Source organism: Argiope bruennichi, chromosome 10 (genome assembly GCF_947563725.1).
Source record: "Argiope bruennichi chromosome 10, qqArgBrue1.1, whole genome shotgun sequence".
Classification (NCBI taxonomy): Eukaryota; Metazoa; Arthropoda; class Arachnida; order Araneae; family Araneidae; genus Argiope; species Argiope bruennichi.
In genome coordinates, this window is record NC_079160.1 from 12,053,509 (window position 1) to 12,077,776 (window position 24,268).

The 24,268-nt window shown below is 29.8% G+C and overlaps 1 protein-coding gene across 1 annotated transcript in view; it reads left to right on the forward strand.

Moving 5' to 3' along the window:
- Positions 1–9,996, forward strand: part of LOC129989023 (ataxin-2-like protein) — a 71,046-nt gene extending 61,050 nt beyond the window's left edge. Inside the window, exon 18 of the mRNA XM_056097328.1 lies at positions 9,869–9,996. Coding sequence (XP_055953303.1) covers positions 9,869–9,876 — 8 coding nt within the window. The 3' untranslated portion in view covers positions 9,877–9,996. The remainder of the gene's footprint in view (positions 1–9,868) is intronic.
- Positions 9,997–24,268: the final 14,272 nt, after the last annotated feature.

Here is a 24,268-nt window from a genome sequence, read left to right on the forward strand (position 1 = left end):
GATTGTTGATTTTTTTTTTTTTTTTTTGCTGATTTTGGTAATTTTAGGAAATTTTAATGAAATAATGTGGATAAGATAGATTTTCTTAATTTATTCTTTGAATATGTATTACGAAATTTTGCTGTTCCTCCATGGATTATTACTATTATGAATCTTGATTGGCTGTGATATCGCAATGTTTCCAGTACATTCATTCTTAATGATGACATTTTCGAAACCTAAAATTATAAACCTTCTTTTTATCAATGAGAAATTTTTTATCTTTTTAGTTTATCGATGAACAGCAGATAATTGTAGAACCATCAGTTTCTAGTAAATTTTATGACACTCTTTGTGGATGAAAAATTTTCTTGCCGAAAGATCTTTAACAGTATAAAGGTAGCATTAACTTTTGATAAATGTAAAAAGACTGTATGTAATATTTGATTTTCTGATTGTGAATTTCTTGTGTTGAAATATCAAACAGCATGTTCTATTCTTTCATGGTCTCATTTGGAGCTGTATTACCTATACTGGTTTTTGTGCTAATAAGACTTAAGGTTTGTTAATATAGCTTTGACTATGAATTTGCATCATGAGTTCAAAGTCAGTGAAGGTCTGCTATGTCGTTGGCCTTTGGCATGCTGAATTGTTATTGAAAACCAACATTTTTCATATTCTGACTCAGTGTTGCCCTTTTTATATATTCATTTTTTATTTTGTTAGTTCTACATTGTCAGACTCCTCATCTTGATGCAGTTTAAAAAGTAGAATATATTGTAAATGAGATGAAGTAGATAATAATGCTGCATTATAAATTGTTTTGTTAAAAACGAAAGTGACATTCAAGCAGTCTATGATCTAAAAATTATATTATAAACTTTGAAAATGATCTCAGAATTATATATTATGGAAAAGAAACCATTATACTTTTAAAAATCAGCATCTATTTCAACGTATATTTAAAAATCATTTTAATGGAATTTATGTTTGAGCATAAGACATATATACAGTCAGCTCAGGCACTAGAGCATTTATCCAATGTTCATGCACTTCATAAGTTGTATTAATTATTAAAAACTGTGATCTTTGAATAACTTTGTAATTAATCCTAAATTTAATTGACTGAACTTTGTTATAAGTATTCAAACTTTATAATCAATTTGATCAAGACATTAAATAATAAATATTTATATATTTTAAGAATATTATTAGAAACAAGTAGTAGTATTTGATCAAGCCATTACGTGCTGCCTTATATGATAAATATTTATATATTTTTAAGGATATTATCAAAAACATGTAGTTTTAGATAGAGACTTATCATTATCTTAAAATGCTATCATTGCTCATTCCATTCAGTTGCACATATTCTAGCCATTCTTCTGCACAAATATTTCTTTAAATGCCTAGAAAAAAAATTAATATAGACAATTAATGAATTGAAATCCTGAAAAGGCCTTCATGAAACTTGCTTTATAAATTAAAGCTTCAGAACTTAGCATCCAATTTCACAATTTCTGTCAAGATTTTTAATAAATATGTGCTCCTTTCTTTGCAATAATTGTACAATTTTATTTTAACACTAGTGTAATTACAGAGGGTGCTAAATCATTACATATCAGCAATTTATAAGTTGCAAAAGTTTGCATTTTATTTTCTAACATATGAAGTAAGCATACATTAATTTTCAAACATTTTAGTGATTCTTCATGACTCAGACTTTTCTGCATTCGGAGAGGGTGGGGCAGAAAAATTGGAATCATGTTTGTAAAAAGATAATGCAAAAATTTATATGGATGAAATTTTATATGCAGACTACACTGGAATTATAGATTTGTATCAACTTTTGGACGAAAGTTGTTAGTTTTGGTTCTATCTTCAGCATCTGAAGATTATGATTTCAAAACCAAAAGAGAGAAGAATTAAGTTTGATATATGTTGCTGTCACTGGAAATTGTGCATATGTCTTAAATTTTGGACAAATTTCTCAAACTGTTGAACTCTTCATTGATCTATTTAATTTCTCATATGGAGACACAATAATTTGAGAAGTAATGCAGCATATAAATGACATTTGGTATGTTTTTGATTGCCACCAAATGCATGGAGCTGTATTGGATTGGAACCTAATTACTCAACAAAAAAAAGGTCCAAATATTTCTTCAGTATGTTACAAAGCACAAATGCACCATTTTGTGTAAGTAAATGAAAAAGTCGAGAATAAAACAATCCTGTTAGTGATCGTCAATCTCCTGACTAATATTACAAGCCTTTCTTATATATAAAATGCTTATGTACATGACGCAGAAATCGCGCTTATTGCTTGTTGAATCATAACAGTCAAATGTAAACAAACCATTTTTCAAATTTCAGGCTGCTTCCTTAAATATCTTTACAACTGAATCCAGTCATTCACTTAACTAATTAATGGAGTTTTGAAATATTATTAGAGCTCTTTTGAAAATAGTTCAACATACCTCCAAAAAAACCCCATTTAGTCAGAGTAAAATATATATGATAGAAATCAAGATAGAGGTTTCAAACAAGGTTTAATCGAACACAAAAATAGGCATAACAGGTCAGATAAATAATCATTATGATGTATGGAAATTGAGGCTCACATCCTCCAAAACAATTATCTTACAAAAATAGACATTTTTCCATTAATTTTAATAATAATTTAATTCAATTTGATATACTATCTGTAACAGAGTATAAATACCATTTGCAATTCAAACTCTTCCATCAAAACATTCAGTCATGTGTTTTTATCAATCATTAACTCTAGTGAGATTTTCACTTCTACTTTTATTTTGTAATATGTGTGCTTTTTAATTTGCAGTAAACTAATTCAATTGAATTTCTGTTTTTCATTCTTATCAAATAGCAAGGTAAATCTTTTTTATTACATTCCATATTAATAATTTAACAGCCTAAAAAGTTAATCTGGCCAAACAAAGTAGTTGCCAAAGGCGACTAGCCTTTCATGTAATAAGACTTGCTTCTTGATATATAGTCTAATTGAATTGTCATTAAAAATACAAAGCTGTGTCATTAAAAATACAAAGCTATTGATTTAAGATGTTAGGTTGACTATCCAGAATAGGTCTGCATATTATGAAATAAGGGAGGGAGAGGGTGAATTTTGAAAAACTGCTTTTTCACATTCAAAGAAAAAGCTATAAATTTGGGAGGAAAATTTTTAAGTCAGAGGCAGTTGGTATTAAAAAGACCTATAAAATGGATGATGAAACATTATGTTAAGAGTAAAGAAAAAATAAAAATTGCGTGAATCTGGAAAATTGTCAGTGTCAGTTTAAAAATTGTCTAAGTGTCAATTATAAGAAAATAACTTATTCAAATTTTAAATATGGGAGATAATTTAGATATGGGAGATCCGATTAATATACTGTGATAAAATTAATACATGATACCGTTTCTTTGCCACCATTTTATTTATTTATTTTTACTTTAGGAGGAATATAATGTTTAGCTATAACTTTCAGATTCGATACTATGTGAATGCCATCTGTTTTGGATTTTTCAGACATATCCATCCCCATAAATGTGAATAATTCTATTTGCTGTTATATATGCTGTGAGAGAAAGAAAAAAAAATTGAAGATAAGCGGAAATTTCATGTTCGCACGTACAATGGCATGAAAGCGAATTCCGCAGAGTAACTGTCTAAAATGATGGACTAAGGACATAAATCAGCATAGAAAAGTTTTTGATCACTTTATATTTATGAGAGGCGATCTACATATCCTAATATGGCTTACCAAGCTGATTTATCGCTTTGCTCTCCGTAATGCGATGCATTATTATGCGTATATGTGTATAAAGATTCCTTTTAGTGCTTGGAAAATTAGTTGAGTATCTGAGGGATAGTTTTAGGTTTGTTACAGTGCTTAAAAGTTAATGGGGAAGTTTTAGCTTGTGAACGGCTTTTATAATAATCATTATCCAACAAGAAGTGAAAACAATGTATCCTGCATCAGACAGGACACGGGTGTAATAAGGATTAAAACAGAAAATACTTTTGAATTCGTGTTGACAGTCTGATTCTGTGATCAAAAAGTTAATGAGGCAGTGAAGATGAATATAGTATCAAACTTTTGAGCAGTGAAATTAATTCATACTCCCTGAAGCATCACTATTAATGCATTGCTTATCTTGCTGAAGGAAAAGGACACAGCATAAGACAATGTGCAGTTAGATGAAATGCGCAGCTACAGTCATCATGTGGTTTTGACGTCACATGAATAAGTTATATTGATTAAGTTTATAAATTTAAGGCTAAATTCATGTATACCTGTCAATCTGCATTACAATTTTCAATATTTAACTTTAATTCTTCAATATGAAAATATGGTTGTATAAGAACCTATATTACCGGAAAAACGACTTTTAAAGAAAGTTGCAGAAGATGAAGTAAACTGCACAATATGAAAAAATGTTGCAGAACATTGAATTAATTAATAAAACTAAAGCATTTTGTCCAGTAATGTATTAAACAACACCATTGGAGGAACACAGGTTAGATTCTTTAAAAAAAATTCGCAGTGTAAGCGTATATGGCACATGCCACATGTGACATCGTGAATTTAACATCTCGTTTGTATGGCATGGAACTTTGAAGAAGAATATGTTCCATTCGTCATTTGATTACGATTCAAAATGGCGAATTTTGTCTAAAAATAGCTCTCTGTTTGTTTTGAAACAGGGTATTAACTAACTTAGAATACTTAATCTGATCTGATAGCAAATTGTTTGTAAACATTCCCATTACATATGATTTATTTTTAAAAAGAAAATTTAATGAAACGAATGTTTATAATCTCCCAACCCCATTAAATCAGTTTGTAAAAAAAAGTTTTACATATACCATTTTATGACTCACTCTGCAATATATTTTTTAAATTTAATATCAAGGAAATTATTCAGGAGAATTTAAAACAAACGTAAGCATATTTTGTACGAAGAGTATTAAATAACAAACATAATGCAGGGAGCAATCAGTAAAATGTTTATTAAAAACCATATAAATACATTACACCAAACCAATTTTCTTTTCTTTATTTGTTAACACTCCTCTATTCATGAATTTTTGTCTTCTACTACTGGAAAATTCGGGGGGAAAAAACACACCCTATTTATGGACAGATAAGACATAGAATGTCAGCTCTTTGGATGTGTATACTAAAAAACAATGCTTATGGGAAAGAAAAAAAAGTTTATTACAATCTTTAAATCAGGACTTCTTACAATTCGCAGGGGGGGGGGGGATTAGTGATAATCGTAATATTTAAAGTGAGTAAGAAAATGAAGCACTAACTTATGATGCTTAAATAGAAATTAATTTTAAAAAGTCACCTACCAAATTTTAATAAAACATATAGTGAATAGAATTTATTTGCTTTTTTTAAGAAATGTTTATGAATCTGAAAATTATGTTCCTACTTGGAAGTTTCGCTTCACAGTTTAACCTATTAACCACGTTCCTCATTGGGCATTTTGGAATTTTAATTCAATCATTCGGCACCAAAAATATATTTGGTACGCCTGACAGTTTAGTTTCATTCTATCTATATATATCAGTCAATATTGTGTATAGCAGAAAATATGCTTCGATTTTTTTACAACAAGCGAACAAATTTGAAAATCGTTTGTTAGTTGAACGATGGTGATTTTGATTGAAGCGTTATATCTTTGGTTTGGTTTTTATATTGCAATGAAATATCGTACACAGATATGTAATTTAGAGGTTATAGTAACGATCTGTTACTTATTCAGTTTTTATTGAAATGATTTTATTGGTCATTTTATAATGATACCTTTTTTCAAAAATATCAAATATTTTCAATACAAAACATAATTTTAGTATAATTATACGGTTTTACAACTCTTTCTGCATATATATAACTTACCCGACCAAAAATTAAAAAAAAAAATAATAAGGCAGTTAATGGGTTAATTATTGATTTAAATTATTTAAAAATATTTTGCAATGTACAGTTTGTGCTCCTCATAAGGAGTCGAACTTCCGCTTCTTTTGGGTCGAGAGTGAAAAGTTACAGCATGGGAACTGAAAATAATGTTTCTTGCGAAATACCGGGAAAAAGCTTTGGGAGTAGACCTCTGCTTTTCTTATTCCCGTGACCGCTTGGAATTTAAAGATAAAATTCGAGATGTTGCACTGTGGAATGTTCTGGAAACTATTGACAAGCTTCTATTTCTAGTCACCCCCTCTCGAAAGTTAAGATAAGCATAGGAAATGGAAGGGGGGTATGCGGAAACGGGGAAATCTATTTCCTGTTATCAAATGGAACTATCTCGAATCTTCACACATTTTCTGTGGCGACGGTATTTTCTTCAAAATCGAGGAGCTGCTATCTTCTTGTCGAAGCTCTTGTTTCTGAGAGATGGGGAAGCTCTATTGTCTGGGTTTGGGGGCTATTTTAAATGGTGTATTTTTGAACGTTTCGTTAGGCAGACTTTTTGAAGAGAAGTTGGTATCAGGCGAGTGTAGTATCGTTTAAAATATCTGTGGTATGGGTCAGGAAAATATTGAGAAAAAATAACCACACTTGATCCTCGGAAAAAATTTTTTAAGTCATTCAAGTGACAAAAATTAAAGTAATATTATAATTTATAACAATATTAAATCATATCTGCATTAACCCTCTAAACGGCTGATTAGGCTTTTTCCCGTTTTTTATGGTTCTGATGATGAATTCTGATTAATGTTCTTGTAACAATAATGTGCATTCTAACACGCGTGTAGAAGTAGTTATAAAAGGTAGAGTACTTAATCGAAAAGGGTGCACTCGTACCTTTGGCAGATCACAGATTTATGTAGACGTGCAGAAGTTTCATTGATTTCCAGAAATCAAACCTTTAAACCATTATTACCTGATAAACCATGACCTGAATTATTAGATTCTTATTAAATGGATCCATGGCACATTTAAGCGTTTCCAGAATTGCATTTATCATTTCTGAGATCGATTAATAAGCTTTTAAGTTATAACTCTACTATATTTTTAATATGTGAAGTACTTTTTTGTTTAAATTTCATTTTATTTTTCAATTAATTATATTTATTTTGTTTCTCCATTTTAATGTTTGGCATAATTTTTTTTTTTTTTGAAGATCAGTTTTTTTCTCAGTGTAAGGTTTGTTTTTTGATAGACACAGTTTTAAGCACACCTTTTGAGATCATGCTTCTTGTTTCTAGTCATCTAATATCTAATATCGGATATATTATGACAGATTGAGCTATCTAACTTTGTGCTCTAGTTCATCATTGGTTTTAAATCTCATATCGGACAAAGTGCTTTGCTGAGTCCGGACGTTTATGCTTGCTGAGGCTCTAGAATTAATTTTCAATGTTATTTGCACCTATCATGTAAAATGATCCGAAGATAGCCACGTTTACTTAACGTCTTTTTATAATCACCCCGGTGTCGTATGTTGCAGGTTTTGTGAGAACAATTGTATTGGCGATACTCTTTGAAATATACGAATTTCATTTATCTCTTCGAAAATTGTGGCTTTTTTTCACTAACGTTAATTGTGACATTGGATTGAAAATCACTTAAATTGTTATTATTTATCATTCTTTCAGCTTAAACAGCTGTGATAGTTGGCAGAAGAACTAACCCGAACTAAAACAGGGACTTTTTTAAAATTATAGCCAGTCACCCCATTACCACAGAACTAAGCCGTATGAACAGGGATTATTGTGACTGGTTGTTATGCTCATTAACTGTCCAAATTTTTGCATAAGCAAACAACGGCCAACAAAAGTTCAGAGAATCTTCAAACTGTTGGTAAAAGGCTAGAAACCTTTCCCGTCATTTCTTTTAATATTTTTAAATTTCCAGCGTATTGTAATGTTGTGTTAAAATTACTGTCCATAATGAGCCTTCTTCTGATTTCTTTGAGTTGGACACATTCTTTACGTAGTGCTGGACTGAGCCTATTTCCCCACATATACACGTGCTGTCTTGCATCCTTCCGAATCTGTAGAAGTATTCAGGAAATCTTCCATGTCCCGATTTTATTTGCACTATCATCAGGTGAAATATTCTTTTTATAATTTTTGGTTCCTGTATGAGTTTATATGTTATGCGTCCTTTTCTCAACGTGATCCATCTATCCTACACTACATAATCATCTCCCTTGTAATTTCCTTCTTTCACATTTGGAATGGTTTTGGGACTACTATATCTATTTGGTCTTTCTGTGCAGCTTTTTTTAATGTTTACCTGCCCTCTCGTTTCCGCGTATTCCGATGTGAGCCGTAATCCAGTTTAATCTAATCCATTTGTTCTCTTTAGCCTTTCTCGGTTTTTCTTTAGTTTTCCAGATTTCTCTATTTTTGGTGTTCGTATTTTGTATTGCCTGAAGGGTAGCATAGATTCTGAGAAACTAAAGCGTGGAAAAAGCTGGTGATGTTGATTTGCTTGACCTTGAAACGAACTTTGTACAATTCGATACTAATTATTTGCATTTTTTTTTTTATTACGTTGCACAAGTTGTTGTGATAGATTCTTTAAGAACAGATGGAAATAATATATTATTTTTACGAAGTTAACATTTCAATCATGCAAAATAATCGTTAATAATTAAATAACAAAAATGACTTCTTCCTAAATTGGTAAATACAATTCGATATGCGAATTATTAGAATAAGATTACAAAACGCAATTTTTATTTCAGTTTCTTGATTGTTCTACACTGATAATAATATCATAATTTAGTTTGTTTGACTTATTCGGATTCAATAGATATAAAGCTTAAGTAGTTCTTAACGAATACTTGATCTGAATTAATTTTCATCATTTTTAGTTTTAAGAAAGATCCTACTGCAGAAACAAGGATAATTAGTAGGGCCAATGTAATGGGGAGAATAGTAAAAACGTTTCAATCTAATTCAAATTATTTTTAAATAAATTATGTGAAAATGAAGGCAAAACTCAACAAAAGAAGATTTCGAATCTTTCTTAAAAATAATAATAACGTTTCAATTATGATTCGTATTATGTAGTCGACGTTATTAGTTTGTTAAAAACACAGTGACTTTCCAAGCACTTAATATTGCTTTGGATTTTGATGGGTTGAAATGTATGCAGAACGTGTGGTAATATTCTGACGTACCAGAGTCCCCCCCCCCCCTTCTGCTAAGGCAACCACGGCACGGGATCTTCTGTTTTCGCACCATTTCTGGCCGGTCTTGGCTGACAGAGATGTTATTGCAGATTAATAGATAAGAAAGAGCACTAGAATTCGTGACATTGGTAGGTTTCTCCATAAAGTTCACTATCCTGTTTTCTTGATACTTTAGTTGGCATTTGCAGTCAGGTTTGCTTGCACTCAGATAGTTGGACAAACAGTCTTCTACTATGGATTTCATTCAAAATGTGTTGTGAAGTCCACATATCAAATTTCATCCGTCTAGTTCAAAACATTATTTTTTTAGTCATTAACACAAAGAGGCAGATATATATATATATATATATATATATATATATATATATATATATATATATATATATATATATATATATATATATATATATATATATATATAATTCCAAAAGCATGTTTATTGGATTCGAGGAAATCTGAAATCTGGCGATTTGTCAAAATCTCGAATACGAATTTTTAGGCAATTACAATACCTTTTTTTTTGTACAGTTCGTATACGAGGAAGTAAAAACGTAGCTTTGAATTCAAAATAAACTTTAGTCTTGATATTTCAATAATGATTTGACATCGATGTGATACGTTCCCAATAAAAATAATAAATGAGGAAGTCATAGCCTGAATATATTTTGATTTTTCTTAAAGTAAAATTTTTCTTTCTTTCTTTTTTCAGGTGTGTAAAGAAATTGTTGAGAGAACAGACAGAAGCAGCCAGCAGCTTATACTTAACTTATTGTAAAACACTTTTAAAACTTTGTGACCTGTAGGAAAGCTCACAATAAAAAAAACGAATTTCCTTTTTGCAGAAAGCTTTTCTTTTTTACTTTTAAAATATTTTTTTGGAAACATTATGCAATATATATTGGAAAAAATATCAAATACTTCAACATCAATTTCCATCTTTTAATGCTTCAGGATTTTATAATCGGCACAATAGGCATTGTGCGATTGAAGCGGTTTTTTTTTTTTAAATGTTGCCATTCACTGTCTTAGAAATTTTACAATTGAATAAATAATTTTCTTTTTGAAAGATATATAATTAAAATCAGTAAGGCTTGCTATTATTAGCATTCTGAATAGCCTTTCGTCAATATATTCATGATCAATGTTTCGCAGAATGATTGGCGAAAAGGCACCGTGACATCATGCTGGATTGGCATGTTTCAGTTTGTATTCTTTTGTTTGAAGAGATTTTTATATCTGCAGGGAAGGACTTTTGGCCGGATTGGACTTGGAAGATTTCGCGCAAGTGTCTGTGGAGCCCTAAATCGATGAGATTGTGTCTGTTATCATGATTATGGGGCTAGAGATAGATAGCAACAATATTGATGAGCTGGTGAAAGAACATAGCCAGAACTACCAAAGAACTTATGGAGCTTCGTTCTATGTCACAGCAAAAAGCTGCGAATGAGATTTAGGAAAGGAGGGAATAACAGAAGAACCTCTAATAAAATAAAAGGGATTTCCTTTTATTTGATAGGAAGGTTGGTTTATACTGGTTTGAATAAAAGTTTGCGAAATTGTTGCTTCGCCCATGAACTTGCCTATTTTGAGAAGCTTCGCCCGAATATGATAGTAACCGAGCGCGCTATAAATTCATTTAACGATAATGGTATTCTAATTTTCGCGAAATTTTGAATTGTAGCCAAACACAAATATCTTTAGCATACATTAAATATATATAAAAAGTATATATTAAATAATGAATTGCATTATTAGAAATTTGTTTCAGCATTTCTTTTCGGAATGTAATGCACTGTCCTAATTTACATCGATTTCTATAGAAAAAAAAAATATTTTACCTAATGAGTGTTTCACTGTATGAGTAAGATTTGGGAACGAATTATGCTTAAGTGAAGTTCTGTCATATATATTTGGTACGGCTATTAAATGGATATCATAAAAATGTGATTTTTAAACCTTTTATGTCCAGTAATGTTTTTGGAAGTTATCGAGGGAAAAATACCTAAAAATTCAGCTTCATTTTTAATTAATACAAATTTTAAAAATAGAAAAGAAAGTCGCCCGAAGCTTTCCATCCCCTCTATCCTAGGTATATATGTACCAAATTTGATAGTTGTAGACCAAACTGTTGGTCCTATAGACCTCGAAACTATTTCTCTCTCACACACAGATTTATCTTTAATCTGATACAAAGAATTTAAACCAGCGGTGTGATTTCCTCAAAACTTTATTAGAAAGTTTTTATACCTCACCCTCCTAAAAAAATTGTAGACCCTTGGGCAAGGCAGAGAATGCTTTGCATGGTATTAGCGTAAAATAGTTAGGAAATGTTTGGCATGAATTTAGAATTTTTGCAAAATCCATCGGATAATTCTTGGCGAGTTTTTTGGGCGATGAATCCCCGCCATGCGGTTAATAGTATCCGAAAATAGAATTTGTAATTCACATGCTTTTTCCTCAACCGATTAAAATCGAAATTTGACACAGAATTAAAATTTTTTTTGTTCACGGAATCACATAACAAATTTGATATATTTAAGATATTGTTGTTTTCAATTACCGCGCTTACAAGCTTCTGAAAACAGAGACTGTCATACGTTAAACTACTTGTTGGATTTGATTCAAAATTTATTAGATGTCACCACTATAGTTGTTCAGTTTATGTATTGAATTTTATTCACCTGGCTCTCTTCTTTTAATACAAGGTACACTTATACAAAGGTGCGTAGTGAGAAACTGCATCAGTACTTTTAAGCACCTTAACCCCAAAAATTAAGCACCTTTGTATAAGTATGCATACATAAACTGCGTATTTTCTAAGCATAGTATTTTTTTTCTGTTTTATAATAATGCATAATTTTTATTGAAAAAAACATTCTTAAAAATTAATTTTGAATGCTTATTTTTTTAATTTTGATATTTATTTCTGTATTTGCGCAACATCTTCTATTGTAAAATCATGCCTTTTTGGATTTAACAAAAGCATAGAAATGATCATAAAAAAAAAAAAAAATTATTACTACCAAAAAAAATTAAGTCAACTCTTAAAAGATTAACAATAAAGATCTGTAAACTTTTTCAATATTTCTTAAAATTAAAATATCAGATAGATACAACATTTCTGAAAATGTCGAAGCTCACTCAGCATGACCATAAATTTTATATTTGATTTTTATATAAGTTACAACAATTAAGATCGAAAATGGCTGAGGTGGAAAGAGTCAATTTCTCCCTGCACTGACTTATTCTATCAAGTAATTTTATTTGCAATCCTAGAAAACTAAAAACTAAAGCATTTCTATGACTATCATCATACGACTGGCAAAACTAGCATGAAATGGATGACAGAACAATGCCGTGTTCTAAGTAAGTTTTTAAAATCATTTTTTAATAGAAAACAATTGCAGCGTTCACAAATGACCAGACTAAAAAGAAATTGTCTTATCGCCTCTTGTTTCTAAAGTGTAGTAAAAGTCTTTATTAAACGTTTAATGTTCCTAAAATTTAATGAAAACCTGCTTTTTAACCTAAAAATATTACTGAAGAAACATTATATATATATTACGAAGAAATGAAAATGCTTTAACAAGTCCTAATTTTCATAAAAAACAGAAACAAATTCATTAAAAAAAAATTAGTTTTCTTTTTTCTCAAAACGTTTTTGCATATTGCCAGGAAATGCCTTGTGTATCATTAACGTACAATAGTTACGGAATATTAACACTGGGCGTGAATTAAATATTTTTACTAATTCTATCATGTGATCGTTGGCGAGTGTTTTAGGATTAATCTCTAGTATGGGTTGAAAATATCCAAAAAGAGACTTTGAATTCAGACGCATTTTTCTTAATTGATCAAAACAAAAATGTGACTCAAAACTACACTTATCGTCACAAAATGACATACCAAATTTATATCTTTCATTGCACTTTTGAGCTATCGTGTTTACATATTTCTGACAGTACAGACCGACATGCGATGAATAGCTTTTTGGATTTGGCTCAAAATTTGACACATGTTTTTATAATAAATATTAAATCTGTTTGCCAAATTTTAACTATCTAGCTCTCTTCCTTTTGCAGTCAGCATGCTAACTTATTTTCGAGAAGTCGTACAAATAAACAGATTTCTTCTAATCGGATATTGCTGAAAATTTGTCCGAAATCTACAAGTCTGTTGCGAAGACCGTCATTACCAAATTTCATCCATCTAGTTCAAAGAGTTTCTGTGTTATCTTTGCCACAGAGAGACATTTTCCGAAAATGTGTTTCCGAATTCAATTAGGTATGAAGCGTGAAGATGCAGTAAAATCCCGAGTTCGAATTTTTTGACGATTGCCACATTTTATCTCAATTTTGAACACCAGAAAGTAAAAATGCCAATTAAAGCATTGTTTGAAAGAATCTTTCTTGAAGCTAGCGAGAGACAATAAATCGCATTGCTTCAAAATTTCACAAAACTAATCAAATGAATTTTATTCAATGAACGTGCTTTAAAATTATTTAAGTTAACATAAAAGCAAAGAAGGCTTTCTTTTCTTTTCTTACAATTTTAACGGCTGCAGAATAATGTGATTCAATTATTCGAAGAAGCAATATCATTTTGAATTTCATTATATAAAAATATTTTGAACTGTGTCCAAAACTAATTTCTCAGAAATTATTTTTAAAAAATTACATTCAACCAAACAAAATTTTTATTCAAAAGTTATTCTTTTTTTAACCTTTAAAACGGTATTAAGATAATTTTTATGCGATAATATGCTTTAATGTTATGATGAAAACACTTTAAATTTCTATTTTTTAATCAAACTTCACATTAAAATTTTGGGAAATTCGTTCTTAGTGTGCATCTAATGCCAAAAAAATAGCTTTCCGAATTTCATGTTCCTAACTTCAATGGCTGTATGTTAAGCGTTGCTCAGGACAAGACTTGGTATATAAAGAGGGATTTCACTGGGAAAAAAATTTCTACAAGAGTTATAAAAAAAGGGCAAAAACATTAAAAATAACAGAACCTAAATATTGAAAAAAAAAAAGTAAAAAAACTTTCTTTATTTCCTTAAGAATATTTAAGTACCAGATCCAGCAATTTCTTTTTTTCCTAATCAAAACCAATTTGGCAAGATGAATCCAGCAAATAACAATGTTCAAATGGATGGGGACATTCAAAAAATACCGCGTAAGATATCACAATCATTGAACATTTAAGGTTTCAAGTTGAAATTTCATTATACTAGATTTTACGCGCTTGACTAACATAATTACAAAACGTAATTAGTTACAATTCAATATAGTACAGCTGAATACCTGTAGTAGGTCTTTCAAGCGATTGCTCATAAACGATATATTAATGAGAATGATGATCGAATATGATAGTGTTTTTAAAACAGCTTTTTTTCATGTTCGATATATCGCATCAAATTCATCCTGCTATTTTCATATCTTCCGTTGATCGGATCATATCGCATATTTTTCTTTAACAACACATGGAAGTTTAAATATATACTTACCCGGAATAACTTAAAAGTCAAAAATTGGAACTAGAATTGCTTTTCGATTCGCAATAACTATGGCATAGTATGCATTTCGTGCAGTCGCTTCCATAAATAACTATTCCAATATTTTAATAAATAGCAATTCACACTGTCAAAAAAAATCACTAAGCCTTATCTTAATATGTGCTGGAATCCCTGGAATACTTCTTCGAATTCTTCCCTTTTGTTGATCTTCGTTCTTTGATACATCCGGTAAACAAGCCTTTACGACCATGATTTCGAATTATCATATTCAATTTGTCTGAAAACAAAACAAACCGAAAAGCCTTCTTCGCTTCACGAGAAAACTAAGCACTTTTTAAGGATCTTTTCTGAAAATTAAGCACTTTTAAGGTTTTTAAAAATGGTTTTCAAATTTAAGCCTTTTTCATGACGCTATGCACTTGATAGAATTCCACAAATTTGGTGTAAAGATTGTATAACTCAAAGCGCTTATGAATTATCTTTGTCACAGACAGGCACAATTTTTGGGGGAAAAGTCTGAAACGTGGAAATTTCTCAAAATGTCGAGTTCGAATTTGTTGACTATTTCAATATTTTCTCTGTGCTGTGTATATAAGAAAGTAAAAAGGATGAACCCAGGCTAAATCAAGATTACTGCTTATTTTATAAACAACGGAATTAGGCTCATCAAAAAAATAGATATTTACAATGCAAACATGACGAATTACAAATGTGGATTAATTCTTTTGTGTTGAAAAGACAGATGAATAACTGCCGCTGATGCGGCCTGGTATGTTTTTCTATCCTGAATTACTGTTATGCAAGCTACTCTGAGAGAACTCCTTAATCAAGAGTTATCTAAATATAGACAATATGCAGTTTGATAAATGTTATCAGTTGAGGTGTGTAGTTGAAAGCGATGTTTTCCTGGCGGTTTCAACCAACATCCCTCCCCCTAGTTTCCTGGAATGCGAAAAGAAAAGGAAATAAATTTGCCAAGGACACTGCATAATAAGATTAATTCATTTTATCTTTAACTAAAAGAACAAACATAATTGCACCTCATCAACTCGAATGGCCCTGCAAAAGTTATTTCAACTGGTGTAATGAGTGTCTCTCGACTTTTTCGTATATTGACAAAAATAGACATCCTGCATACGATAAACCATGTTTTTAAAAATGATTGAATTGATCTTCAATCTTCTTAATAATAGCCGTCATCGGCTGCCTTATTAATGACATTAATATATTCATCACGACGGATTTTCATAAAATGCATCTTATGAGGAAAAAATTGATCAATTGATCTTCCTAATAATAGCCGTCATCGGCTGCCTTATTAATGACATTAATATATTCATCACGACGAATTTTCATAAAATGCATCTTATGAGGAAAAAATATCTTAAAGTATGATAAATAAAAATGGTAGAGGGTTTTAATTGGTTAACTATCCCATCAAAATGTGGAAATGAATTGACACGAAAATTCGTGAAATCGTAATGTTGGGGAGGTCCTATCTTTTTTTGCAATATATCTCAAGAATGGAGGTTCTAGTTACAGATGACTCTGGGTGACGTGTTTGGAGATCATTAGCTTTCATATAAAACCAAAATTATAGAAATCAGTTAAATTGTTTTGGGTGGAAAACTCTGCTACAAGATTTTCCCATCAATAATATATTATGAAGTAGTGTTGTTTAAGGATGCAAATTTATGCAAGTATTTTAATAAATTACTTATGTTTAAAATGACAGTGAACGAATATTAGTGGCGGTTAATTTTTCTTTTAGATCAAATTAAATTTTTCGGTTATCTAATTTTTTTTTTTTTACATCAAATTTGTTTAATTTGATTACGTTATGTTTGTTTATGCGTTCGAATATGAATACGCGTATTAATAAATGACGCATAAAATATTAGAAGCTCAGGGCCACCAGGTACCTTTGTACTGGCACTGCATATTGTTATAATATTTATTGTTTGATATTTGATAAATTTATTAATTAAATATTAAATTATTTACATTTAATTTCAGAAAAAAACAAGTAAAATATATAGTTGATGCAAAAATGCATCACTGTGTATAGTTAAGGTATCTCCGTTATTACATTTTTCGATCAACCACTGTTGTATTGAAATAATAAAAATAGAATGTTGCATCGACCCGGACGTCATTAGATGAGTTTCAAAATTCTTAAATTAACTCATGATCAGGCACGAAAGGGAGCAGTTTTAAAATGAGGGGAAAACATAAATGAATTAAGGTAAAATGTAGAATGCTTTTCGAGTCTGAACATTTAAAAACAGATCTTGAAAATATCTCTGGGAACAATAAAATTCACGATACCCCCCCATCAATTACACAATAAAAAATAAACTTCACTACTAGAAATTTAAGTACAATTTTATTACAAACACTGCAGCAATGTGCTTTCAACATCAATTTGATTACAAGATAAATGAAACAATAATAAAAAATATGGAGAAAAAAAAGTTGCGCTCACTAAAGTAGTGGCATCAATATTCATATTAATGAAAATTATTCCAATGAAATGCAAATCTCCATAAAAAAGAATATTCAACATGAAATTCTTGGATTTTATCCATATCCTCTCTACACATTTAATACTTTCAGTACATATTCTTTTATTTAATATTGTGATTTTTCTAAAGCAGTATTTTAAAATACTGATCAAGAAAAGGCACTAAAAAGATGCAGTGGTGAGTTAAATATTTAATGACTTCTAAGACGCCAGCATCTTTTACATGTATGAAGGGAACTTCTCGCAATGCTCTGTATTTTTTATTTTTATTTAAATAAGTAATGTGATCGGCAAGTCCTTTTAAGCCCGTTCAATTCAAAACAACATCTCTCATAGCCAGGATAGTAACATATTCCTTAAGTAATGTAAATATTCTGAATTTAATGAAATAGGCCAAACGTCAATAGTGTCGAAATAAGGAAGTAACAAAAATTAACTTAAAAAAATAGTAAAGAAGATTGCTTAGAAAGTCCAATTAGTAAAATGTACATTATATCATAATAAAAACAGGAAACAGTTGCATGGAATTATCTGTAAAATTGGCGAATGTATTTGGGATTAAAATTATGAACTTTCCGAGACTCAAAAAAGGATTCGTTTTAAAAATGAAAAATATATAATTCGGTATCATCATACAATTTTTCCGATTTAAGCAAAAGCGAAGTGAAATTTCAGCAATGTCGAAATTAAACAAAAATAATAATAAAAGGAAATCTGAAAAAACCCACTCTGCTGGGGGGGGGGGAAGGATTTATTTTTCATTTTTAGGGCGAATCCTTTTTCAAGTAACGGAAAGTTCATAATTTTAATCGCAAATATCTTCAATTTTGCAGATAATTACATGGAATTTTTTACTGTATTTTTATTATGCTATAGCTAAGTGGACTTTTTGGCTGATGTCCTTTACGTTATGCTGTATCCTGTCACAAAAAATCCGCGTAGTCATTTTATTATGGGTACATGTTATTTCCCATCACTATAGAAGACACCATTTGAATTGAAAGGACTTTACTGATCATCCTTATAGTAGGAACATAATACCCAAACAAGAAAAAATGAATGAATAAATAAAAAACAATCGCACTTACCATTAATATATATTATAAACATTTTAATAAAGAATGCAATTTTATTTAAAAATTGATCACTTAAGCAACGACTAGTTTGATATACAAAGACTGAGTGCTTATTTATCCATTAATTTACAGCAAATACAAAAATATATATTCAAAAATTTATAATAAAAAAATTATGGAGCACGTAATTAATAATTATACAGGAAAAAAATATAGGAAAAGAGAGAAAAAAAGTATGTAAAAATAATCGAATAAGAAGTTTAAGTAAAAATAATTGAATTATCTTATATGAATCTAGATATCTATGCTATTATTTGAGACATAAGCAAGTATATCTAATTTAGTTCATGAAAACAAAATGTCCTAAACTTAATATTAAATACTTGCATACTTATTAAATACTTATAATAATGAGATGTGGAAAGTACTCTTATTTCACAGCAGGAACCAATATAAAAATAAATTCATAAAATAATCATAATATGTTCGTAATTTGTTTTTTTATTGTTATACATGAAAAATGATTACAGATACACATATTTCTAAGCATATTTTGAACAAATGCTGGATTTTAGTTTATTAGAAATAAAAGAAAATTTGGATTATTAACTGATATATTTAGGAGAAATATTATAATAATAATAATTAAATACTATTGACTAGAATATTAATAATTATTAAAATAATTATTTCATTATTAGAATATTAGATTTTATGTTTCTTAAATTTGTTTACATTTTAATTGCTAATAATCCATTTGTTTCTTGTAATTATTTGTTAGATAAGCAAGAAACTAATTAACATCATAAGATTATGTATAAATTACAAAAAATTACTTTTGTTTAGTTTATGTTAGTCATCTTTCTCTTTACTAATTGCACTGGGTTGATAAGAGTTTTAAAACACAATATGTTTAAAAGAAAGTGTCTATTTATTCCTTTAAAAAAAATCTTAAAAAAAAAAAAAAAAAAAAAAAAAGGTTAAGTATGGCGGTTACGGTTAAAAGTTTTTTTTTTAGTGGAAATAATAAAATACTTTTATAGAGTGTAACTTGGCTTTAAAGCTGATGAGGATATAATAAATTTTCTAATTAACTGAAAATAGATCTAAAATTAAAAGCAGCAAGAGAAAATAAAAATTTTTAAATTAACAATTATCCTTAATATTTAACTTTAAATAAATAAAATCTAATTAATGAATGAACAGGTAATAATTTTAATAAAGAAAACATTTATACAACACAATTTCAATATAAACAATATAACAGTTCAAAGTTTTTTTAAAATGTAAGAAATTATTGAATGCTTCTTTGATTGGATACAATGTGCAGTGGTAAAGTCCTTGAACAAATTAAATGGCTTCTAAAAGTTATTTACTTATGATTTCTGAGGTCATGAAAACAGTTAATAAAAATGAATTTTTAGAATTTTGAGTCCAAATTAATCAAAATAAGTTTTAATCACAATCAATATTTTAGCATTATATTAAATAAGAAGTTCAAGAGCAAAAAGAGGTATTCAAATAACTGATAATCAAATTAAAAACGTCCACATTAGCCAGGTTCCCAGTGTAAAATAAACTGTTACAATATATATTAAAAAGATCATTTACATTTTCCTCAAGCAACTCATAAGAATAAATATGTATCACACTAATGCTTATGGTAGCTGCAATGACTAAATTACATGACTAATACTTTGAAAGAAAAAAAAAACATTAAAAACTTTACATTATACAGCAAAACTAATTACAAAATCTAAACATACAAACAAGTGCCTTAAACATTCAAGTTTCGTAGAAAACACAGGCATAAATTTATCTATTAAAGTAATTATTTATTGATTGAACATAAATTTAAAATCGAAAAGAAACATCAAATCTGTCTATGCCAGTAAGCTTCAAAATTGAAAAATAACAAAGTTTCTGGGTCATTCTCCAAATTTGGGCACATTCTTGAAACTCAAGAATATTAACTATACTATTAATATAATATCCACATAACAAATGGTATTACATAATTTTAGATGGGTACTAATTAGTTTCCTAAAATTGAAAATTTATTGAAATTTTTTTTTTGTGAGATAAAAATCCAAAAATCCAAATATGTGAGAAAAATCAACTCCGTGGACTGCAACCAACCCATAGTTTACTTAAATATGTGGATATATTATTCAAACTACATGAAATTTTATATTTTATTTAAGTTTAATTAAATAATTATGCATTAAAAATATTGCTGTGTGTTGAAATTATAATAAATCTGGTATATTCAGAAAGTTTTATTCATCTAAAGTTTGCAACCAGGTTCAAGCATCACCTCCATGGACAGAGATATTTTTTAGAAAATTTCTTTCATGTGGCAACACTACTCATTTCTTTCAAGTGTTGTTGAAGAGAGGCAGCCATTTTGTATGCATCTGAATTGAATGCAGATTTGAATTAAGCTTTGTTTGTACACAGGAAAAAAAGAAAGTTTCAATTCTAGGTGAGTATGTTTATTGGTTATCAACTCCATGACTTCTATAAAAGCTATAAAATGTGAATTGTAGTATGTTTTTTTAAAGCATATTAAATGTACTTGATGAAAAGACATAAAAAACTTTAAAATTATTTTGTATCATTAAAACTGTTCTTTAACTTACACTAAAAATGTAATTTCATCATCTCCATGGGCACTCCTGAAGACAACTTTGCCCATGGAGTTGATGCTTTGCCCGTGGAGTAATTAGGCTTAACTATGAATTTAAGTTTCTTTTACAATAATAAATATATAACCATAATTATACGATATTTAAGCAAACAATATAGATTACCATTTTATTGGTGTGGTTTCACCATAACTTTTTAAAAAAATGCTAGGTGCCAAACATAGAGATAGGCCTAAATTTGATGACAATGCATGATGTTTCACCCAATTAAAAAAAATAACTATGATAATAGATAGAGATGTAACTAGTAATACGCCTATTTGATTTTAAAGTTGTATACCAAGTAGATAGTTGTTAATGTTATCATAAGTTTATTTAAAAAAAAAAATTACATTAAGCAAATATGATAATAAAAGAAACTTTTTATTTTTAAATTTTAGATATGGCCAAAACCAAGAAAGAATGTGAGAAGAACAAATTAGCAAGGCAGAAACAGAAAAGCGAATGCGAGAGAAAAAGACGTGAACGTATTAAAAGTGACCCCAAGTTATATGAAGAAGCAAAGAAAAAAGAACGTGAACGGTATCATGCTCGAAAAGAAGCTGGCAAAATAAAATCTATTCATGAAATGACATCAGTCCGAGAGCAAAGAGCTAAACGAAAAAGTTGGAAAGCATGTTCCAGGAAATACCGTGCAGCCAAAAAGAATAAACAATTAGTGATATTAAGTGTGGACAGCCCTCCTTCTAGCCCTGCATTACCATTAGTCCTAAATGAATCTACTGAACCTCAAGACAATTTCTCAAGTGCATAGTCACAGTGTGCAAGTTCTGAAACACCTATTAATGCTTTCTCTTCTGGAAAATCTAGAAGAGAAAGCGGTAGGAAAAAAGTAAAAAGAAGCAGGTCAGCCGCTTACAGTAAAATAAAAAAAACTAGAGGAAGAACTAAAAGCGTACAAAGCAAAATATAGCAAGTATAAAAGTAGATATTATAGGGAAAAGGGAAAGAAAAATTAAAGGAAAGATGATACACCAAGCACAAAAGTCAAGAAATTGGTAAAAGGTGTGAAGGTATCGTCTCCTATAAAAAGGAAACTGGTTTTTAATGAAGCAATGATTTCCCAAATGACTGATAATTTTCAAAAAACACGCAATAAGAAAGAACCTATAAAATCTTTTCTCTGTTATGTAGCCGGAAAAATTATGAAAAAATATAAGTGCCTTAATGAATTAAAAAAATATTTAAATTAAAAAATCTTAAAAGTACGGATGGTAAAGAAAAAACCACGAGTCAAGTCAAATTAGAGCTGATTAAACAAGATATTCAGAATTTTTTGGAAGATGATTCTTGCAGCACATTATGTCCTGGTAAGAAAGATACAATTAGTAGAAAAGGAGTGAAGAAACAAAAACGCTACTTGAATGATAGTTTACAAAATCTTCACAAGAATTTCTCCAGGAAGTTTACGCAATACTTTATACATTACAGTACATTTTGCAAACTTCGTCCATTCTGGTGTGTCCAGAAAAAAGTCGGTTAGCGAGACACTTGTTTATGCAGCCTTCATGAGAACATGAAACTGATGGTGATTGCATTAAAGCAGCTGAATATTATTTCTGAGAGATCCCAGATGAACTTTATAAAAGTTTGTGCTGTAATACTAAAGACAACATTGAAAAATGTTGAGAGAGGAACTGCAATGAATGTAAAATCAAGATGATTAAGTTCTTAGAATATTCAGAAGACACAATATCGTATGAGAAATGGGTTTTGAAAAAAGTTAATATTGTAGCCAAAGGAATCCTTAAAACTGTTAAAAAAACACTCTAAAGATCAGAAATGCCAAAGTTCATGCTTCATATTGCTAATATTTTACACCAGCAAAGAGAAGTGAAGAATATAAAAGATCAATTAAAACCCCAGGAAGTGTTAATCCATATGGATTTCTCTGAAAATTATGAATGTAAATACTCAAGGGAAATCCAGGCATTTCATTTCGATGGTTCATGCCAACAAGTAAGCATCCACACAGTTGTAGTTTACAATAGAAATTAATCATCTACTACAATACTTACCAAGTCATTCTGTACCTTATCAGAAAACTTGAAACATAATCCTATTGCTATCTGTACCCACTTGAGTCCAGTACTTAAAATTGTTAAAACCCTTGTTCCTAACTTAAAAACTATTCATTTTCTCAGCGATGGACTAAGTACACAATATCGCAATCGAAACACGTTTTACTTAATTGCCACTCATTTACCATCTGTCCTCTTATCTGCGAAGGAAATAACCTGAAATTACAGTGAAGTAGGGCATGGGAAAGGTGCACCCGATGGACTCGGGGGGACTTTGAAGCGTACTGCTGATGCACTGGTGACCAGGGGAAAAGACATCTCATGCTTCAATCAATTTGTTTTTGAACTACAGAAAAATCTTAAAAGTATCGAAATAATACCCATAAAAGAATATGAATTCAGTACACTTCGTGAAAATCTAAAAGAAGAGGGAGAAAGATTTATAGGAACAATGAAAATGCACCAAGTTTTGTGGGCCAGAGCAAAGCCTAATGTTCTGCATTTCAGACGATTAAGCTGCTTTTAGTGTATACCAAGTGATATTTGTTCTCATGGTTATGCTAAAGGAGCCCTGTCAATACAAATATCTCCACATCAACCTGGATGTTCCACCAGCATTAATCAGAAGAAATCCTCTTCAAAGAAATTGAAAGTCAGTGATGTCTACTCTGACACAGATGAAGAATGGAGTGAGGATATTCCTTGCAAAATGCAAAAAACAGGGGAGTGTAATGCAATTAAATTAGCTATGACAGAAGACAGCCTAATAAATACATATGTGGTCACAGAATTCATGGGTCGGAAAAAAACTCATCACTTTGTTGGAATGATTTTAGAAGAAAATGACTGCCAAGAGGGGGTGGTAAAATATATTATGGTGACTTCATGACTAAAAATACAGACAATACCTTTTTGTTTCCATGTTGCAGACTTATCCTGGGTTCACTCTAGAGATATAAAACAAGTTCTTAGTGACCCTATGCTTACCCGTCGACATACATATCTGTTTAATGACTTGGATTTTAAAACTTTTCCTAATTTAGAATAAATTGTTTTAAAAAAGTGCTTTCTTTTCGATATTGAAGTATCCATTTTCTAATAAAGTGTCTTTTCTATGTTTAAATTGTACTGTAGTATTTTTTTCATTAAATTCTATAGTGTGAATTTTAGTTAAGACATTTGATTCCATTGAAAGTGATGTTTAAAGATGCTTAGTTTCATATTTCAAACCTATATTTCCACAATATTCCATTGTGTGT